This window comes from Lepidochelys olivacea (assembly GCF_965140295.1).
Source record: "Lepidochelys olivacea isolate rLepOli2 genome assembly, chromosome: 1".
Lineage (NCBI taxonomy): Eukaryota > Metazoa > Chordata > Testudines > Cheloniidae > Lepidochelys > Lepidochelys olivacea.
Genome location: NC_140411.1, coordinates 215,571,365 through 215,592,273, shown reverse-complemented (window position 1 = coordinate 215,592,273; position 20,909 = coordinate 215,571,365). Strand labels below are relative to the sequence as shown.

At 44.7% G+C, this 20,909-nt stretch overlaps 1 protein-coding gene across 10 annotated transcripts in view; it reads left to right on the top strand.

Annotated features, from left to right (window-relative positions):
• LOC311514822 (C-type lectin domain family 5 member A-like) overlaps nt 1-20,909 on the top strand; it is a 28,147-nt gene that overhangs the window by 6,518 nt on the left and 720 nt on the right. For 3 of the 10 annotated variants that reach the window (XM_084617528.1, XM_084617524.1, XM_084617521.1), the window contains exons 2-6: nt 2,554-2,651; nt 6,386-6,454; nt 14,068-14,145; nt 19,244-19,380; nt 20,739-20,848. In XM_084617528.1, the coding sequence (XP_084473654.1) occupies nt 2,573-2,651; nt 6,386-6,454; nt 14,068-14,145; nt 19,244-19,380; nt 20,739-20,848 (473 nt within the window). In that variant the 5' untranslated portion in view covers nt 2,554-2,572. Of the gene's footprint in view, nt 1-1,104; nt 1,291-2,553; nt 2,652-6,385; nt 6,455-14,067; nt 14,146-19,243; nt 19,381-20,738; nt 20,849-20,909 lie in introns of those variants that run through there. The other 7 variants (XM_084617527.1, XM_084617525.1, XM_084617529.1 and 4 more) reach the window with 5 other exon arrangements.

Here is a 20,909-nt window from a genome sequence, read left to right as displayed (position 1 = left end):
GGCACTTTGCTTTATCCTCTGAATGATAGATGTGCTTGGCTGCTACTATAATACTGAATAGGATTAGTAAGAAAAGGAGCCCAATTCCCCAACCAAAACAGAATTTCTTTGTGTATCTTTCTCCTGCGATCTTTTGTATTCATTGGCTGGCCTGGAGGTGGGCTTTGACTAGTAAAATTACAATGCATTGTCAAATGGGCGATTGAGTTCAAGACAAGGACTGGTGTCTAAAGAAGGATTTAATTATTTGCATAGGTGTTAAATAACTGATTTTTAAAAATATAATGTTGGCATACCCAGCACATTCCTGAACATAGGAGCTGACATCATAGAGGTACAGGACAGGCAGGGACCTTGATAGGTCATCTAGTCCAATCACCTGCCCGGAGACAGGCCTAAGTATTATCTAGACTATCACTGAGGTGTTTGTCTAATCTGTTCTGATAAAGCTTCATTGATGGGGATTCCACAAGTTCCCTAAGTAATTTGTTCGAGTGCTTAGCTACCCTTACAATTAAGAAGTTTTTCCTAATGTCTAACCTAAATCTCCATTGCTACAATTTAAGCCCATTACTTCTTGTCCTCTCCTCAGTAGATATCATGCTCTTTTTTCTAACAGCCTTTTACATACTTGAAGCCTGTTATCATGTCCCCCCCTCAGTCTTCTCTTTTCCAGAGTAAACAAACCCAACTTTTAGAATTTTTCCTCATAGGTCATGTTTTCTAGACCTTTAATTATGTATTTTGTTCTCCTCTGGACTCTCTCCAATTTGTCCACATCTTTCCTGAAGTGTCATGCTCTGAACTGGATACAGTACTCCAGTTGAGGCCTTACCAGTGATGAGCAGAGTGTAAGAATTACTTCTCACATCTTGCTTACAATACTCCTGCTAATACATCCCAGAATGATGTTTGCTTTTTTTGCAACAGTGTTACATTTTTGACTCCTATTTCATTTGTGATCCACTATAACCCCCAGATCCTTTTCTGCAGTACTCCTTCTTAGGCAGTCATTTCCCATTTTGTATTTGTGCAATTGATTATTCCTTCCTAAGTACAGTACTTTGCATTTGTCCTTATTGAATTTCATCCTATTTATTTCAGACCATTTCTCCAGTTTGTTAAGATTTTGAATTCTAATCCTGTTCTCCAAAGTGCTTGCTACCCCACCCAGCTTGGTATCTGTGATGAGTTCCCAAGATACAACCTGGAACTGGAGTACTGCTGAGCTCACCAACCTGGGCTCCCTCTCACACTGTACTGCTGTGACAAGCTGCAAACCTCTGATAGGTACTGCGCTTACACAGACATCCACAGGCAGGGATACATCCAACTGAGTTACATGAATGCTTTTCCCAGACACTCATTAACTAACAATAGAGGGGCTCCAGCCAGTTCCCTCAGCTCCTAACCATGCAACCCTGAGCTGTACTGTCTTGCACTGGTCAGAAGCCTGACTAGTGTACGTTTATTACCCAGTCCACCCCTCCCTCAATGTGGAGAGGATATGCAACAGTCTTTGTTCCTGAGCTGAGGTTTCCCAAGCACTTCAAGGTAAATCATAAAACAGGTTTATTAACTACAGATAGATTTTAAGTGATTATTCGTGGTAGGCATAAAAGGGCAGAGATGGTCTCCAAAGAAAATAAAAATAAGTGCATAATCTAAATCTCAATCCTTATTACACTAGGCAGTATTCCAGTCATGTGAATGAACCCATGATGCCAATTATGTTGTAATTGTGTTTTGTCACTAGTATTTCTAGTTCTTCCTGTGTATTCCCCATTCTTCTTGCACTAGAATGCAGACATCTAAGATGTTCATTAAATTTCCCCTCTGTATTCCCTCTGGTCTCTCCTTTGTCCCCACTGTGATTGCCCATGTTCCCCCCATATTCTGACCCTTCACCCAGATCTCCATGTTCTGGACTTACCTATGGCCTTTTATCTCCTTCCCCCATTAAACCTAGTTTAAAGCCTGCCTAGCCAGTCTGTATCAAAAGATACTCTTCCCCTTCCTTGATAGGTGGACCCCATCTATGCTAAGCAGTCCTTCTTCTTGGAACAGCACCCCACGGCTGAGGAAGCCGAAGCCCCTCTGGCAATACAGCCATGCATTTAGCTCCAGGGTCCTCAGAACATATACTGTCTAGCTATCTAGCTACCTGCCTTATTGGGAGACACACTATTGACAAGATCCTCAGCTGGCATAGATTGGTGCAGCTCCATGGATTTCAGTGGAGCTATGCTGATTTATACAAGTGAGGCTATGGTGCTACAGGCCCATCTAGTCTGATATACCATCATTTACCAACCAGGAACTGAACAGTGGGGAGCTTTTCATATCTGTTGAAATTCAAGAACTATTATTAGATACCTATTCAGTTATGTTACTAAAATTTAGTAAAAACTTTCTTCACAAGTAATGCAATGTAATTGATAAACACCATTTTGACTGTCTAAATTCTCATGGTTTAGTTTGAAATTTGACCCATTCTGTCATGTGTTGAGAAGTGCCAGTGTACATTAAGCAAGGATGTTCTAAACCTTTCAGATCATTCCACAGGGGCAAGATGAACTTGCAACTGGTCATTCCTGGATTAGTCATCCTGCCCATTAAACTAGTAGGGACAGCTCTGTTTCTCATCTATTGTGAGTATCGCTGTGCATTTGTAATTTTGAGTTATTATTTATTGATTTTATAGCACTTTTCTTATAGCGGCTGATACTTTCAAGTGTGTGTTGTCTAGTGTGGGATATTACAGTGAATCTTAGCATCTCACACAAACCAAACTAGGCACAAAATACCCCCAAGAATGGTGCTGGGATTGGATCTAGGCAGCGGTGATGTGTCCTAGGAACACTTCTCTGTGGCTCGCTGAAGAGCTGAGCAGCATCCTGAGGTAACCCAAAAACTCCTCTTTGCTGCATGACTTTGTATGAGTAAAAGAATAAACGGACACAAATCAGACATCAGGAATGGTAACATACAAAAGCCAATAGGAGAACACCTCAATCTCCCTGGACATTCAATAACAGATTTAAAAGTAGCCATCCTTCAACAAAAAAACTTTCTTCAAAAACAGACTTCAAAGAGAAATTGCAGATCTACAATTCATTTGCAAATTTAACACCATAAATTTGGGTCTGAATAGGGACTGGGCATGGCTGGCTCTATAAAAGCAATTTTCCCCCTCTGGGTATTGACACCTCCTCATCAATTATTGGGAGTGGACCACATCCACCCTGACTGAATTGGCCTTGTTCACACTGGTTCTCCACTTGTAAGGTAACTCCCTTCTCTTCATGTGTCAGTATATTTATGCCTGCATCTGTAATTTTCACTCCATGCACCTGAAGAAGTGGGTTTTTTTACCCACGAAAGTTTATGCCCAAATAAATCTGTTAGTCTTTAAGGAGCCACCGGACTCCTCATTGTTTTTGTGGATACAGACTAACATGGCTACCCCTCTGCTACTTTGTATGAGTAAGCCATTCATAATGTGCACTTTAATGTACCTTGGGAGTGAAAAAGAACTGAACCGGTGACTGCACAATGGTGTGTGATCTTTTTAGATAGTTTACATATTAAATTGTAAAGAGTATCATAGTAAAGTACTTGTGTCAGGCTGCTGTCCCCTGGGATCTAAACCCAGAAGGGTAATAGCAAACTTTTAGATTAATTAACTGGTGAAGCTGCACTTGGTAATACAATTTCATGTGTAACTTCAGCCTCCATCTCCCATGTCATAATACATCTCTTCTCCTTTCTCTATTACTAGTCTTAATTTAGGATTGTTATATTTGTGTTTCCCTGTCCCCTTAGTATAAGACCCTCTTGCTCACATTCACTTAGGAAACCTGAGTGAAATGTTTTCCAATGGCCACCAACACTTCTCCAAGAATGGCCAAACAGAGTCACTTTTGAGTGATTCCTGATGCTTTCCCTGCAGAATTCCTGGTCTCTGTGAAGTGAGAAATGGATCACAACCCACCAGATATGTGCCCTGGATAGAAAGGATTCATAGTGGGGAAGGGAAGAATTTGTTTTCCAAGGAGTAATTGTTTTAGCTAAGGGAATTTTTTTACTCCTAGTTGCACTGAGTGATCTCACAGCTGGAGTTTCCTCTTTCTCTGATAGCTGACAGTTTCTGCCTGGGTCACAGAGGTATAGAGAAAAACTGAGCATTTTACTCCTGGGGGAATTCTGTGCCACCACAAATTCACATAATTTATGACCCCCCCCCCCGATTTCTTTGCTTTCCCTCAGAAAAATGACTTTCAGATAGGGAAGCAAAGGGAAGCCACAAGAGCAGTCATGCAACCTCCCCAGCAGTATGTTTTGGGTGCCCAGCACAGCCAGCAGAGAGGTAAATCACTGTGGGGCAGGAGGCAGGACTGGGGAAGACCCGGCTGGTAGTTCCTACCCTGTGCTGGGCTCAGCTGCTAGTCCTGGCTGGGCTGGGGAGGATGGGACTTCCTCTGCCTCTGCACGGCATCTGGGGCTGGTTCATACCCACTCCCAGATTTCTCTCCCTGCAGCAGAGGAACAATGGGTGCAGGAAGCTCTACAAAATTCCCCTCCCACCGCTTCCTGCACCCATTGCTCCTCTGCTGCAGGGGGAGGGATTCCAGTACAGGGAGCTGCTCATACCCAGACCCTCCCACGGAGCCTCACCCCCCGCACTCAGAATCCCCACCATGAACCCCACTCCCCCTGCACCTGGACCACCCCGATGAGCCACATGCACACAGATCCACACCCCACTGAGCCCCAACCAGCTACACATGGGTCCCCACCCCACTGAGCCCCAGTCCCCCAGCATCTGAAGCCCCCCACACCCAGACCCCTTGCTGAACTCTATTCCCCCACACCCGTTCAACTGAGCCCCAACCACCTTCACCCCCCTCCAGAATCCCATTACTGTTTCACCCAGAAGCCCCCAACAAGCCCCTGTGCATCCAGATCCCCACCACAACCAGATCCCCCACTGAGCCGCCAGCACCCAGATTGCCCCACACACATAACCCTCTCAACCCACAACCGGATCCCCCACATTAAGCCCCTTCACACTTGGATCCTGCCTTGCCTTGGTGAACCTGGCATGGAGGGGCAGGGCCCTGCGGTGTTTCTGGGACAGGCCCGGTCCTTGCACTGTGTCAAGGTTGGGTGCAGCCTCACCGCTGAGTCTGTGTCCCAGGGGGGAGCTACACAGTGATCTCCCACCTCTGTGCAGTCCATGACCTGTGCTCCCCAATGCCATGCTGGGGCCTCCACATTTATTTGATAAATAAAATTGTCAGAATTTTAAAATATTGTGTGCAGAATTTTAAATATTTTGGTGCAGAATGCCCTTAGGAGTAATGGCATTTGTTTCTGTATTCGGTGTAGCTGTGTTTTTCCCAGGATATTGGAGAGACAAGGTGGGTGAGGTAATATCTGTTATTGGACCAACTTCTGTTGGTGAGAGAGCCAAGTTTTCAAGCCACACAGAGATCTTCATAAAAGATCTCTCTCACCAAAAGAAGTTGGTCCAATAAAAGATATTACCTCACCCACCTTGTATCTCTGTTTGTTTCTGTGGCAGGGGGAGAAATAGGGCATGACAGCAGTTTGTAAAGCATGTTACAACATTTGTCTTGGTGAAGCAAAGGGAGTGACCCATCCTGTGGGCATATAGGGCTTGAAACATCAGTGCAGACCCAGTCCTCTTCTGGGGATAGGGAAGTGAAATGATTCCCACACAGCCAGGAGTATTCCTAGGGTTTTTTTGCTATGGACAAGATATGTCTGGAATATGGAAAGTCACTTATTCTGGGAATTAGATTTGACCAACAAATTATTCACAAACATGGCTGATTTCTGTAGAGAATTTTTCTTTGCCCATGTTTGCACCCCTTCTTGCTTACTTTTTACAAACATATGTTATCATTATTTGTGTTACCGGAGTGCCTAGGAGCGCAAGTCAAGGGCCAGGACCTCATTGTGTTACATGCTATACAAAAACATGTGCGACAATCAAGCTTTGTTCTATGGACATTTATGGCAAGCTAATTTCAGATCCATAGTCATGATTCATTGCACTCTGTCTGTATTTAGGGTTCTGTATAACCATTTATCCTTTGTTTGTGTCTGTACTGTAGCCTGTCCCTATACCAGTGTTGGTTAGTGTTGTTACTGGCAGGAATACCAGAGATATTAGTGCTCCCATTAGCTTTATGCTGTAATCTCCCTCACCCCTATTCCAGGCTGATGATAGCTCCCTGGGCATGCGGTTGTGTCATGGGCTATGAACACCCTTTCCAAACAACTGCTATTAACCAAATGTTGTATAGGCAGCATTAAGGCTCATCTCCAGGAGAACAACATCTGGGCTTGTGTTCAGTTCCACAGATCTTCCCCATGCCGGGCTCTCAAGGGACCCTCAATTCCACAACTGAGGAGAGCATAACAGGTAAGATGCTGGGGTTCTCTATGAAATTCTGTTGAGCAAAGGGGGTGTTCTCTTTGTTTCTGTTGAATGCTCATATTGTTATTACTGAAACTAGAGGGCCTACCTGAGTTTGTGGGCCTATTGTACTGGGCAAGGAGCACCCGTGCTCACAACAGCCAAGTGAAAAAAAAATCAGAGTGGAGCAAAAATGGCCTTCTAAAAAAAAAAGCCCAGTTGCTCATTGCCCCTGGAAACTGGTGCCCTGCTCAACTGCCCCTAGAACTGGCCCTGTACAATTACATGGTAAAAGTTCCTGCCTGCCCTGAAGAATGTACTGTCTAAATAGAAACCACAGGATAAGTATCATAAGCCCCATTTAACTGCTGGGGAACTGAGGCACAAAGAGATTAATTGACAACTACAACTCTAGTGATAATCCCACTGCCACATATGTACCTGATATTGTAGAAAAAAATGCAATTCCTTGGCATATCATTGTATTATTGGACCAATATAATAGCAAGGGGGCAGAATTTCATGGACCGCTTTAACTCTGAATTTCCCAACTGTGGTTAAATCCTTAAATTTGAGAGTGTATTAGAGAAGAAGGATGTCCCAATGGTTAAGATGCTAGCCTCGGACTTGGGAGATCCAAATTCATGTCCTTGCTCTGCCACAGCCTCCTGTGCAACCTTGGGGAAGTCACTTAGTCTCAGTTTCTCACGTATAAAATGCATATTATTGTACTTCCATACCTCACAGATCAATTATGAGATGCTCAAATATTATGGTAATAGGGGCCACAGAAGTACCTTAAAAGGGTTAGCTTCACTTTTTGTATCTAATATACTCAAGTTGTTCAGACAAATGACTATCTATGGATTATTTGCACAGTAACTGATGCTAAGATTCAGTATTTGGACTTAAAATGGTCTCCTAACCACATGTATTCTGAATGTGCGTTTGTGATCAAATATCTGTCTAGATGAGGCTCTCATTTTTGTAGTATCTGAGAACCTCACAAACATTAATGAATTTATCCACACAACACACCTTTTCAGGTTGGCAAATATCATTAATCTAATTATACAGATGGGGAGGCTCAGAAAGATCAAGCCCAGATTTTTGGCGATGGTTTTCAATACTAGGAGCCTAAAGTGAGGCTCCTAAATCCATATTTAGATATCTGCCTGGTTTTCAAAAGTGCTGAGCACCCACTGTTCACACTCGGTGGCCAGGTACTGAATTTAGACCAATGTGTTTTAATCACAAAATCATCCTTCCTCATATGAGCATTTCCTCACAGATATACATGTCTGATACTTTCATTGAAATAAATGATACACCACTTCGAAAACTTCATGAGGTTGTGAGTTTGAAGGGGCTCCAAGAGGGATGAGTTGAACTACAGCCCTAAGGTAAAATGTTCAGAAGCGCCCAAGACCTAGATTCACAAAAGGATGTAGATGGTGAGATCCATCACAACACCTATCTTTTAAGCATCTAGAAAATCACAGGAACAACACTGCAATCCACACAGCTTGAGTTAGGCATCTAGGCTCCCTATACAATGAATGAGGAGAGATAGGTTCCTTGGAATGTGATTCACAAAAGCCAGCACACTAGGTGAGGAGTTGCCTAAAATAGCCAATGTGAGATGCTGATGAGATGCTATGCCCTGCCCCTCTTATAGACCTTGTCTGCACTTGTGGTGGTGTGTAGGGTATGTGTAGCTACATGCCACAGTGAAAGACAGGCTATTTCCACAGTTTGGCATGTAGCTGCATGCGACAGTGAAAGCCTCTGGTGGGGGGAAGTGGGGAAAGGCTCTGATGGGGGAGGCAGTGGGGAATGAGCCTTTCCCCGCTGCCTCCCTCCATCCAGAGTCTTTCACAGCTGCATGTACTGTACACACTGCCGCAAGTGTAGGCAAGGCCATGAAGATAGGAGCTTAAACCCAGGCTGCAGAACTTTGAAAGTGAATAAAATAAGTTGAAGTAAGGCCACCTTAATTCTGAATAAAACTGTCCACCCAGGGATTTAAATATATTGATTTAAATTCACACTTCATCTTAAACCAGTATAAATCTCCCATGTAGATAAGTCCTAATGGCCAAGCCAGTGTCTTTCCACAGGAGCTGGGATGCCTTCTAAACTAAAGGTTTGTCTACCCGAGATTTTAACTTCTGTTAAGTGATTGCCAATTACGCAAGGTAGTTAATACAGTTGTAAAGGCTAGTGCTGACCTCCCCAAACATTTGTTCCAGGTACAGATATTTGTAGTTTACCCTAAGGCCTGGTCTACACTATGAGTTTATGTTGAGTTTAGCAGCATTAAATCGAATTAACCCTGCACACGTCCACACAACGAAGCCATTTTTTCAACAAAGGGCTCTTAAAACAGATTTCTGTACTCCTCCCCAACGAGGGGATTAACGCTGAAATCGACATGGCCGTTTCGAATTAGTGTGGATGCAATTCAAAGGTATTGGCCTCCGGGAGCTATCCCACAGTGCACCATTGTGACCACTGTGGACAGCACTCTGAACTCGGATGCACTGGCCAAGTGTACAGTAAAAGCCCCGGGAACTTTTCAATCTCACTTCCTGTTTGGCCAGGCGAGCTCATCAGCACAGGTGACCATGCAGTCCCTGAATCAAAAAAGAGCTCCAGCATGGACCAAACGGGAGGTACTGGATCTGATCGCTGTATGGGGAGAGGAATCCATGCTATCAGAACTACGTTGCAAAAGACGAAATGCCAAAACATTTCAAAAAATCTCCGAGGCCATGAGGGACAGAAGCTACAGCAGGGACGCAACACAGTGCTGTGTGAAACTTAAGGAGCTCAGACAAGCATACCAGAAAACCAAAGAATCAAACATACACTCCAGGACAGAGCCCCAGACATGCTGCTTCTACGCTGAGCTGCATACAAGAGGGGGCTGCCACCACTACCCCACCCCTGTCCGTGGACTCCGATGATGGGGTACTCTCCGCCATGCCTGAGGATTTTGCGGACGGGGAAGATGAGGAGGAGGAGGACGAGCTTGAGGAGAGCACACAACACACCATTCTCCCCAGCAGCTAGGATCTTTTTATCACCCTGACTGAAATACCCTCCCAACCCAACGAAGCCGGAGAAGGGACCTCTGGTGAGTGTACCTTTTTAAATATAATACATGTTATAAAAGCAAGTGTTTTTTAATGATTAAAAATCCCTGAGGACTTGGGATGCATTCGTGGCCAGTACAGCTACTGGAAAAGTCTGTTAACGTGCCTGGGGATGGAGCCGAAATCTTCCAGGGACATCTCCATGAAGCTCTCCTGGAGGTACTCTAAAAGCCTTTGCAGAAGGTTTCTGGGGAGAGCAGCCTTATTCCATCCTCCATGGTAGGACACTTTACCATGCCATGCAAGTAGCAAGTAATCTGGTATCATTGCATGACAAAGCCTGGCAGCATATGGTCCCGGTGTTTGCTGGCATTCAAGCAACATCCGTTCTTTATCTCTCTGTGTTATCCTCAGGAGAGTGATATCGTTCATGGTAACCTGGTTGAAATAGGGGAATTTAATTAAGGGGACATTCAGAGGTGGCCGTTCCTACTGGGCTGTTTGCCTGTGGCTGAAAAGAAATCCTCCCCGCAGTTAGCCATGCAGTGGGGGGGGTTGAGGGGGGGTGTCATTGGCGCTGAGATGTTCATGTTTGGCTAGCAGGGATCTTCCCTGCTAGAAGCCAGGAGGTAGGGGGAAGGGTAAAGCGATCATCCCAGAGAATTGGATGGTGGGGGCGAGGTTAGTTTGGTTTCTGCTGCTGCACGTTAACATGAAAACCGCAGCACTAAATGGCCAACTCAACGGGCTTTACTTGGTATGGGAAAGGAGGGGGCTGTTGTTATGAAGGTTGCAGAAGCCGAAAGACTATGGCTTACCATGGCCGCCTGCAAGCCAAATTCTGTTGCCCAGCACTGCATGTGTGATCTCTAACACCAAAGCCGCAGGCACTCAATATAAGATGCAAAATGCTACCTTGTACCAAAATCACATGTGCCATGTAATATGAATAGTGTTGTTCACCGTGAGAGTATAGCCATTGTTCTGTAAAATGGATCTTTTTAAATACTTCACTCCCTTTTTTTCTTCCCGCAACTGCAAATGTTTCAAGCCTCCCTCCTCTGTCCCAAAAGCTATCTCAGATAAGGCGGTGAAAAAAAGCACATGTGTGATGAAATGTTCTCTGAGCTCATGCAGTCGTCCGGCACTGACAGAGCTCAGCAGAATGTGTGGAGGGACACAATAGCGCAGTACAGGACAGTGGCCAATGAACATGAGGAGAAGTGACAGCAGGAAGATCAGAGGAGGCATGAGGCAACGCTGGGGCTACTGCGGGATCAAACAGACATGCTCTGGCGTCGGGTGGAGGTTCATGAATGGCAGCAGGCTCACAGACTGCCGCTGCAGCCGCTGCTTAACCGCCCTCCCTCCTCCCCAAGTTCCATAGCCTCCTCACCCGGACGCCCAAGAACGCGGGGCCGGGAGGGGAGGCTTCGGGCACCCAACCACTCCACCCCAGTGGACAGCCCAAGCAACAGAAGGCTGGCATTCAGGAAGTTTTAAAGTGACCTTTTCCTTCCCTCCTCTCACACCCCACCCGGGCTACCTTGTGGGTTATCTCCCTATTTTTTTAATCAATTAATAAAGAATACATGTTTTTTAAATGATAGTGACTTTATTTCCTTTGCGAGCAAGCTGTGATCAAAGAGGGGAGGACGGGTGGCTTACAGAAAATTTAGAGTCAACCAAGGGGGTGGATTTTCATCAAGGAGAAACAAACAGAAGTGTCACACAGTATCCTGGACAGTCATGAAACTGGTTTTCAAAGCTTCTCTGATGTGCACCGCTTCCTGCTGTGCTCTTCTAACCGCCCTGGTGTCTGGCTGCACGTATTCAGAGGCCAGGCGATTTGCCTCAACCTCCCACCCCGCCATAAACGTCTCTCTCTTACTCTCACAGAGATTGTGGAGCACACAGCAAGCAGTAATAATAATGGGAATATTGGTTTTGCTGGGGCCTGAGCAAGTCAGTAAACTGTGCTAGCATGCTTTTAAACATCCAAATGCACACTCTACCACCATTCTGCACTTGGTCAGCCTATAGTTGAACAGCTCCTGACTACTGTTCAGGGTGCCCGTGCATGGCTTCATGAGCCAGGGCATTAAGGGGTAGGCTGGGTCCCCAAAGATAACTATAGGCATTTCAACATCCCCAAAGGTTATTTTCTGGTCTGGGAAGTAAATCCCTTCCTCCAGTTGTTTAAACAGACCAGAGTTCCTGAAGATGCGAGCGTCATGAACCTTTCCCGGCCATCCCACATTGATGTTGGTGAAACGTCCCTTGTGATCCACCAGTGCTTGCAGCACCACTGAAAAGTACCCCTTGTGGTTTACGTACTGGCTGCCCTGGTGGTCCGGTGCCAAGATAGGGATATGCGTTCCGTCTATAGCCCCACCACAGTTAGGGAATCCCATTGCAGCAAAGCCATCCACTATGACCTGCACATTTCCCAGAGTCACTACCTTTGATAGCAGTAGCTCAATGACTGCGTTGGCTACTTGCATCACAGCAGCCTCCACAGTAGATTTGCCCACTCCAAATTGATTCCCGACTGACCGGTAGCTGTCTGGCGTTGCAAGCTTCTACAGGGCTATTGCCACTCCTTAACGGTGAGGGTTGCTCTCATCTTGGTATTCTTGTGCTTCAGGGCAGGGGAGAGCAAGTCACAAAGTTCCATGAAAGTGCCCTTATGCCTGCGAAAGTTTCGCAGCCACTGGGAATCATCCCAAAACTGCAACACTGTGTGGTCCCACCACTCTGTCCTTGTTTCCCGGGCCCAGAATCGGTGTTCCATGGCATGAGCCTTCCCCAATAACACCATGATCTCCAAATTGCTGGGGACCGTGGTTTTAGAGAAATCTGTGTTCATGTCCTCATCACTGCGCTTCCCTCACCTCCTCGCCTGGTTTTTCAGGTGCTGGTTCTGCATAAACTGCACGATAATGCGCGAGATGTTTACAATGGTCATAACTGCTGCGGTGAGCTGAACGGGCTCCATGCTTGTTGTGCTATGGTGTCTGCTCGGGCAATCCAGGAAAAGGGCGCAAAACAATCGTCTGCCATTGCTCTGACGGAGGGAGGGGTGACTGACAACATGGCCTACAGCGTTGGCTTACAGGGAATTAAAATCAACAACATGAGTAGCTTTGAATCAAGGAGAAACAGAATGGCCCCTCAAGGATAGAACTCAAAACCCGGGGTTTAGCAGGCTGTTGATTTCATGGAGGGAGGGAGGAAGGGAGGAGAAAATGAATACAAAACAAATCTGGTCTATTTCTTGTTTTGATCAGTTAATCTATCTTTATACATCTTGCTGGCAGCAGACGGTGCAAGTATGACTGCTGGCCATCGTCATCTCCTGGGTGCTTGGCAGAAGACAGTGTAGTAGGACTGCCGGCGGGACTGAATTGCCATGAGACGAAACTTAAAAGGGAAATGACCTGGCTGAGTCACTCCCATGTTTGCCCAGGCGCCCCGACCGACCTCACCGAGGTCTGCTAAAAGAGCACCCTGGAGTACGGCAACAATGGCTACCAGTCATACTGCACTCTCTGCTGCCAAAAGGCAATGAGCTGCTGCTGTGTAGCAATGCCGTACCGCGTCTGCCAGCACCCAGGAGACATATGGTGATGGTTACCTGAGCGGGCTCCATGCTTGCCGTGGTATGGCGTCTGCACAGGTAACTCAAGAAAAAAGGCGCGAAACGATTCTCTGCCGTTGCTTTCATGGAGGGAGGGAAGGGGGGGGGGGCTGACGACATGTACCCAGAACCACCCGCAACAATGTTTTAGCCCCATCAGACACTGGGATTTCTACCCAGAATTCAAATGGGTGGCGGAGACTGCGGGAACTGTGGGATAGCTACCCACAGTGCAATGCTCCAGAAGTCGATGGTTGCCTCGGTACTGTGGACACACTCCGCCGACTACATGCACTTAGAGCATTTGTGTGGGGACACACACAATCGACTGTATAAAAACACTTTCTACAAAACCAACTTCTATAAATTCAACCTAATTTCGTAGTGTAGACATGGCCTAAGATTAACTTTCTGAGTGCCTCCATTTAAACAATCCCTTAGGTACTTTTTAAAATGGGACTTAGGCTCCTAAATCACTGAGGTACTTTTGAAAAATTTATTCCTAGCTTTTGTGAAATATTGACAAATAATCTCCCCTGGTATTCAATCAGTACTATGCATTATCAATTCATCCCCAATTTTAGTCAGTGAATTGTTATTCGTGAATATTGCCAAAGTGTTTGGATGAACAAATTTGTGGCTGTTTGTCTGAATCACATGGTATTGTTTCTGCTGCCTGATTGGCAGGAACTTTTTAAACAGGATATATAATATAATATAATGGTAATTAATTAATATATATAGGAAAATTAACATGCTAGTTTTATCCATGTAGCTTTTTTTAACTGCTCAACCAGCTCTAATGTACAGTGATACTGTTCCTAAAAATGATTCCAACTTTGAATTGAATTGCTCAGAGTGGAATTGGATTTTCTTTTCAGTTGTACAGACTACCCCAGGCCTGCCTAAGACACAACCTGATACCGGCACAATCACAACTACAGCTCGTGACAGAACAGGTACGCCTGTGGAATTTATAATCCCATTTAAGATATCAGTTTGATAAAAGTAGAGGAGGGCCTAAAGCAGAACCTCATATCTAGCCCCTCTTTTCTAAAGTTTGGTGGAGAATAAGGTTCAAATATCCTGATCCAAATTTGACCCTATAGTTTTGTTTTTGATTGAATCCAAACCCTAAAGGGGCCTATTTTCCAGATCCAATTTGGATGCAGCCTTAAAATGACTAAAATACCATGAGAATATCTGTTCTTGGAAGATTTCCACCATTCTAGATGGCAGAAATTTGTCCATTTTAGCTAATATCAGGACATTTCTTTCACTAGGGATCAAAATCTCCCAAGGACAGTTCAGTAGGTTTTGGCACTGCCAAGCCCTAAACAGCTTTAAATGCTAAATCCAAACCTGCTATTCAGGCCATCTCTAGAATTTCTTGACGTTGGATAGTTACTTCTGATGGTTCCTGTGGGATACTTTCTCTGCCCTTAGGGGACTTGCAGGATGGATATGGAGCTACAGTGCTGGGCACATTACAATATTTTAGGCATATAGGTGACTAGATGGGCAGATTAAGTATTGTGTTGAAATATACAGACATGTCTGTATTCAGCTATACATACATGGTGAGGACCTCTCCCCTTACACCGATGTAAATGAAGATTAATTGAATTAAGGTCCATGAAGATGGACCTTTGTACGCAGGGATAGTTTAAGGTTATGAGGGGCCCAAGGCTAATGGGAGGGAAGGGCCTAAGTAGGAATTACATATTGCAAAGAAATAATGAAGTCATCAAACATTTATGTACATACATATTTACATATTATTTATTTATGTAAAATTAATAACTTTATTCTACTCTCACTACACTCAATTCTTCAAACAGTTACTGCTGAGTCAGAGGGAGCATGAGGGATGCTACGCTGTCCTTCTCTTAGGCCTCCTTCCTCCTAGGTAATGAAGTGCTCATCTGTAGGAGGACGAACACTGCAACTTGCCCCATCCTGCTCAACTCTTCCAACCTTGTGCTTCTACCCTCAGCTCTCCATATGACACAGCGCAAAGTCAAGCCCTGTAGGTGTTTCCTGCAAGCTATGGACTCTACACCACATACCCTGTCTCACTCTGTCTGCAGTCTGGGAGGCAGCCAGCTTTTGTTATGTAAAAGAAAACCACTCAGGTGTAAAATCCACTGAAGCAGAGGAAGTAGCAGTGGGAAAATTACATTGGGTGACGTATTTTAGGCTGTCTTGCTCTGAAAGCTGCCTCCCAGTGTTGCACTAGCTAAGGAAAATGAATTACTGTTTTCACATTGAACCCAAATATTATTTGTGGGATGATATCCAGTTTGTGTAGTTAATCTCCAGTGATTCATCACATCAGGCTAATTTGTCACCAAGCTCTTCCACAATTAGAATAATACAATAGAATCATAGGATTGGAAGGGACCTTAAGAGGTCATCTAGTCCGGTCCCCTGCACTCATGGCAGGACTAAGTATTATCTATCCTAGAATGTGTGATCAGCAGCTCTGACGTGAGGTTTTTTAAGCATGAGTTCTGTGTGCACCAGACCCGTATGGTTTGCATTGGTTTGTTTTAAGCTTTCTGCAAGAAAAAGGCAACAGCTAGAAGTGACACAGATCTTTAGATGGTTGCCCAGTCATAATATTTAGTGCTTCTGTACTATGTTAGCTCTTCAGAATCACTGTACAAGCATTAAACAAACTTAAAGCCTTTCAGTTTTTGAATGACTAGGAATTGACAAAACAGAGCTATTCCCTGTTGTGTTCTCTGCCCCCCTGAACAAAAAGACTTCATTGAAAATCAGCATCTTAAAAGAACCATTCAGGATCTTTCAAAAGAACGGTCCAACCAAGGCTGCTGTAGTGACACCCTTGTTACATCTGGCCTGGTGTTTGTTTAGGGCTGGGTAGAATGAAAGGAGAGCTTCCTGTTTCGTTTGCATGTGTAAATCAAGCAGACCTTGCTTATTTTTTTTTTGCCTTAAAGTGCTCAGAGTTTAGGGGAGGAAAGTGAATGAAATTCTGCTTATACCAGGTGTGAAAAAGCAGAAGGGACCAAAATCTATTCTTGTACAAAAATCTGTTCTCCCTGAAGTCAACAAGGCTACACAGGTGTAACTGTCAGCAGGAATCGACCTGTGTTCTAGAATCACACACATTCCGTGCTTACCCAACATTTGCCACTTGGGAGAGAAGTTAGTTTGAGTTGGGGCAGAAAAATGAGGACTAACTTCAGGTTTATTTAGCTTTAAGTTTTTGGGATGAAACTCAAAAGAAATCAAATGAGAGATACTTTCATGATGGATTGAACTGCTAGAGAACCAGCATATGGACTGAACCTGCCTTTAGCCTGTTCAGCCAGTCTTTCTATCATAGCCTGCTAAGAAGTGGATTTAAAATCTGTGAGGGAAAGGGGAGGGAGAAACCTACAACATTGTGTGTTGAGCTTCCTCCAGTGCTCTTGCAACCCCTTAAAAGTACAAAGATGCGCTGGCCTTTGGAACTAGGCTGAGCATGAGGAAAGAACTTTGTTGCCTGTGCATCCCAGTACAGAAAAATATATCAAAGAAAAAAATTAGATTTCTTTGATTTTTAGTACAGTTCAATACAGTATGGAACACAGTGCATCATAAATCTGAAGCCCCTCAGTGGAAGGTATTGTTAAACTACTGGTATCCAGAATGGGATGTTTTGTTTTGTTTTTCCTACAAATGTGGGAATTCATTCCTTATACATGGGAGGGGCAATAGTTCTGGCTGGAGTTGGATAGAGTGTGTGCAGGTTCCGTGCAAGCTTCCCACCCTACCTCTCTGGTACTGCCTCTTTCCCCCGCCACCCCCTTGCCCTGCCCACCCGCCCCGGCACTCACCAGTTATCCAGAAACAGGACCCAGCACACACAGAAGATAATGGTGAAAGGCACTAGGACGCAGGAGGCAGCATCCTGGAACTGCCTGCCAGCCTCAGCCCAGGAGAAGGACATAGGGAGCTTCTTCCCACCCTGACAGCTAAGCAGAGCTCCAGAGACTCAGGGATGGGGGAAGCTGGGGCGGGGAGACAATGCCTGCTCAAACTGTATCCGCAACTGGCACATGTTCCCGTGGTAACCGGATTTTGAGTGTCCAGTCACCAGTGTTAACCAGATACCTGGCAGTGTGTTCCTGCAGTGCGGGGAGACGCAGCTGAGCTCCTTCCAAGCCACAGGGGACTGCTTTGCCTTGCCTGCTGGCAGGAGTGCTCTAGCAGGGCTACATGAGCAAGCTTGCCCTCCCCCACCACCCCAGCCGTGCCCCATGCCTGACCAGTAGGGCCTAAAAATAGGAGGGCCTAAGGCTATAGCCTTATTAGCCAAATGGTTAATCCAGCCCTGTTTGCATGCCTATTAGATAGATGCTGTAGTGAGGGCTGAGATGGAACTTGTGTTTAAATGCTTACATTCAGGTGCTTATCATTCTTTTTAAAGTATATAAACTGGTAATTGGTCATGCTTGTTCCCAACCCAAAAGTGAATTTCTGGAAGTTTAGTACATTTGACATGGATGTTTCAGAGATATATGAGTGTGAGTAAACAGCATTTGCCCACCACATTTCCAGATGCTTTTTAATGCTCAGATTACTGAACCAGGCTTTTCCTTCAAAGCAGAAATTTGCCATGGATATACATATGTGTAAATCAATGGAACAATTTCCCCCCCACCACCCCCGTTACACTAGTGTAAATCCTAGTTAACTCAGTGAAAGTAAGTGACTTCCTTCAAATTTATACAGTTGTAAATGAGAGCAATATCTAGCCCACAGAGAGTTGAACCTGTTCACACAAAGTGTGAGTCTGGTCCTTAGGGACAAATTTTGTCCTTACCCATACTCCTCCATTTCCATTGATGTCAAATTCACACACTCACATCCACTCACCCCCTGGCCCATGCAGTTATGTTTATTTAATTGACTATGAGAGATGGGCCTGAACCAAACCTTCCCTCTCACCCAAAGCACCCCAAACTGTTCGTATTGGGAGGTATTTGAAATATGAATCTGTATCCAATATCACATCTAGTCTCTTTCTCTATAGTGTGCTGACACAAAACTCCAGATACAAACACTCATGAGCTTTGGGAGGCCTGAGACCTGGATGCAAAGTCTGCAGCTGGGGTGCAGTTCTAGTGTCACAGTGTAGGGCAACTGCGCTTGTATTTCCCCTCAGGGGTTCAGCAAGGACATCCACTTCCAGGCTTTCGGTTCCCCTGGCCCTCACCTCTCTTGGGTGGAGACACGTCTCTCTCTTTTCCTTTCCGACCAGGATATTTTTAGGCTGAACAGTTTTATGCCTTTATTGTGGTATTTCCTGCAAAAGACAGACTGCCTAAACAGACCTGCTTGCTTTTTCTCCCAGAAGCAGGTAATCAGTAGACAGTAGGTTTTTATTCCCAGGTCGTAGCTTCAAAGGCCTTCCAAGTACCTCCTAGGAAACCCACTTCATATGTATTATCCCAAACAGATTTTTGAAGTTCCTAACGTATTCCCAAGGTTTACATTAGTCCGTCTCCTGAAAAAGTTACTGTAGGATTGTATGTAACACATAAACTGTTACATTTTTAATGCAATAGATCCCATGGGTATTAAACTTAATTCAAGTAGAAATTCAAATAAACCCCATCTAATATATACATCTAATGCCTACATAGTCTAATCTATATATTTAACCTATATAAATGTGACATCTTGAAAATAAAACACATAGGACCAACTTCAGAGATGAGTCAACCAGATTCCTGGTGCAGTTAATGTGTGTGTAACTGAAGAGACTGAGTAGCAGCTGATTCAGAGCCAGTTAGGCTCATCCATAGTTCTGCTGTACTATGGCTGACCTGTAGTGAATCCTTTACTGGCATTTATCCACCTGACCACTGGTCTTCCCTGCCTTTCCAGTGATGTCCTGTAGGCATTGGAAGGGTAGAGAGTTTCCCAGCTGTAAATAAGATTTTTGCCTCTCATCTCTCTGTGATTTATTTTATAAGTTGACTGTCTCCATTTCTGTTCAAAATTCTATGTTTTTCTGTGTGGTCATGTCCCCTTCTCCAGCTAAACCCTTACAGTGGGAGGGGCACCGAGGGAATTACTACTTATTTTCTAAAGCCAAAGGGGTCTGGAGTTCCAGCCGAACAGAGTGTGATGAACAGAGCTCGGATCTAGTTGTCATCAGTGACAGAAAAGAGCTGGTAAGATCAAACACTGCTTTGTGGGAATTGAGATTATGCTGAATGCCCAGATCCTCAAATGTACTTAGGTGCCTAACTCCCATTGAAATCTTTGAGGTTCTGAACTTAAGCCTCCAATACTCAGGTTTGTAATCAGTCCTTCCCACTGCAGACAGCTTTCCATGACCAGATCACTGGGTCTCTGTAAGCTGTTGATACCAGACACAGTCATCTGTATAGCAGTGATTCTCCAACTTCTTCATTATGAGCATCTCTTCTAAAGAAAGAGATCCTTTCTTGGGCTCACCAGTCCCCCCAATACCTCAGTTACCCACCATTTTGTTATCAACATGCTGCATTCTGCAAAGCACCAGGAGAGGCCTCAGAGTTTGAGAAAATGCAGCCACAGTGGAGGTTCTGATCAGAGGCCTCAGAGGAATGAGATACATCTCTCTGATCTCCGATTAATCAAGTATCCAACCATGCACGTGAATCCTTTGACAACAATGAAGGAGATTCAGTAACCTAAGGCAAAGTAACCTCACACAGTGTGTAAACTAGTGTTTCACACTCACTGTAAAGCCTCATCTACGCTCAGGGTTCAGAGCTACATCAATTTAAACCAGCTGAGGATCTGGCCCTCCAAGTATAACCACATCAAAGGACCTCATTATAGTACAGCTAAGCTTTAGAGAATTAAACTGAACTATTTAACTTTATAGTATGTAACCTTGGGATGACATACCCTGCTCCCCACAGTACCTCTGGCTAGCTCTAGTGCCTCACCTCCTCCCCATCCCACCTCATTCCTCTTGGGGTGATTTGCATACCCCAGGGTGCAGAGAGGAAACAATCCCTGTATTCATCTCATGTGCATAGGCTGCGGTCATCCCTCTTTCTTGTTTGGAGTAAGCCAAGGTGGGGAAAAACTCCTTCCATCCTCATAACCTCATGTATCCAAGCCAGGAGCCAGAAAAATTTGCACTAGAATCGTATCCCAATATCCTAGTTAACAACGTGAATTATCCCAGGATTCACACAGTCACTAACAAAAAGGTTAGATCCTGTCTGCATTACAAATATTAACCACGTTGCAACTACATCAAGGGACATTTGGTTGCCAAGAGGAATGAGCTTAAGTGTGAATTGCAGAGTTATACACAGGAGTAGATCATTGGTTTGCAAAGTAATTGTAACTGGCAAAATGAAGGCGGTAACATTTCTCCAGTTACTCTCAATTCAGATGATAACCTGGTTCCTGGCTCCCACAGCCATTACAGACACAGTGGTAAGAGCAGGATAAAGGAGATGTTCTTTAGATTTTCCTCTCACATTTCCTTTGTGTCACTGATTCACCACACACTTCCTTTCCTTGTCAGGAGTTTCTTCGTAATAAAACAAGGGATGCTGATTATTTCATTGGACTAACTTACTCAGAGATGGAGAGGAGATGGTATTGGATTGACAAGACAGAGCTTACGAGAGGCCTGTATGTTTATTCTTTTCTCTCATAGCTAATGAACATAATGGGCCAGAGCATCATCATTTAT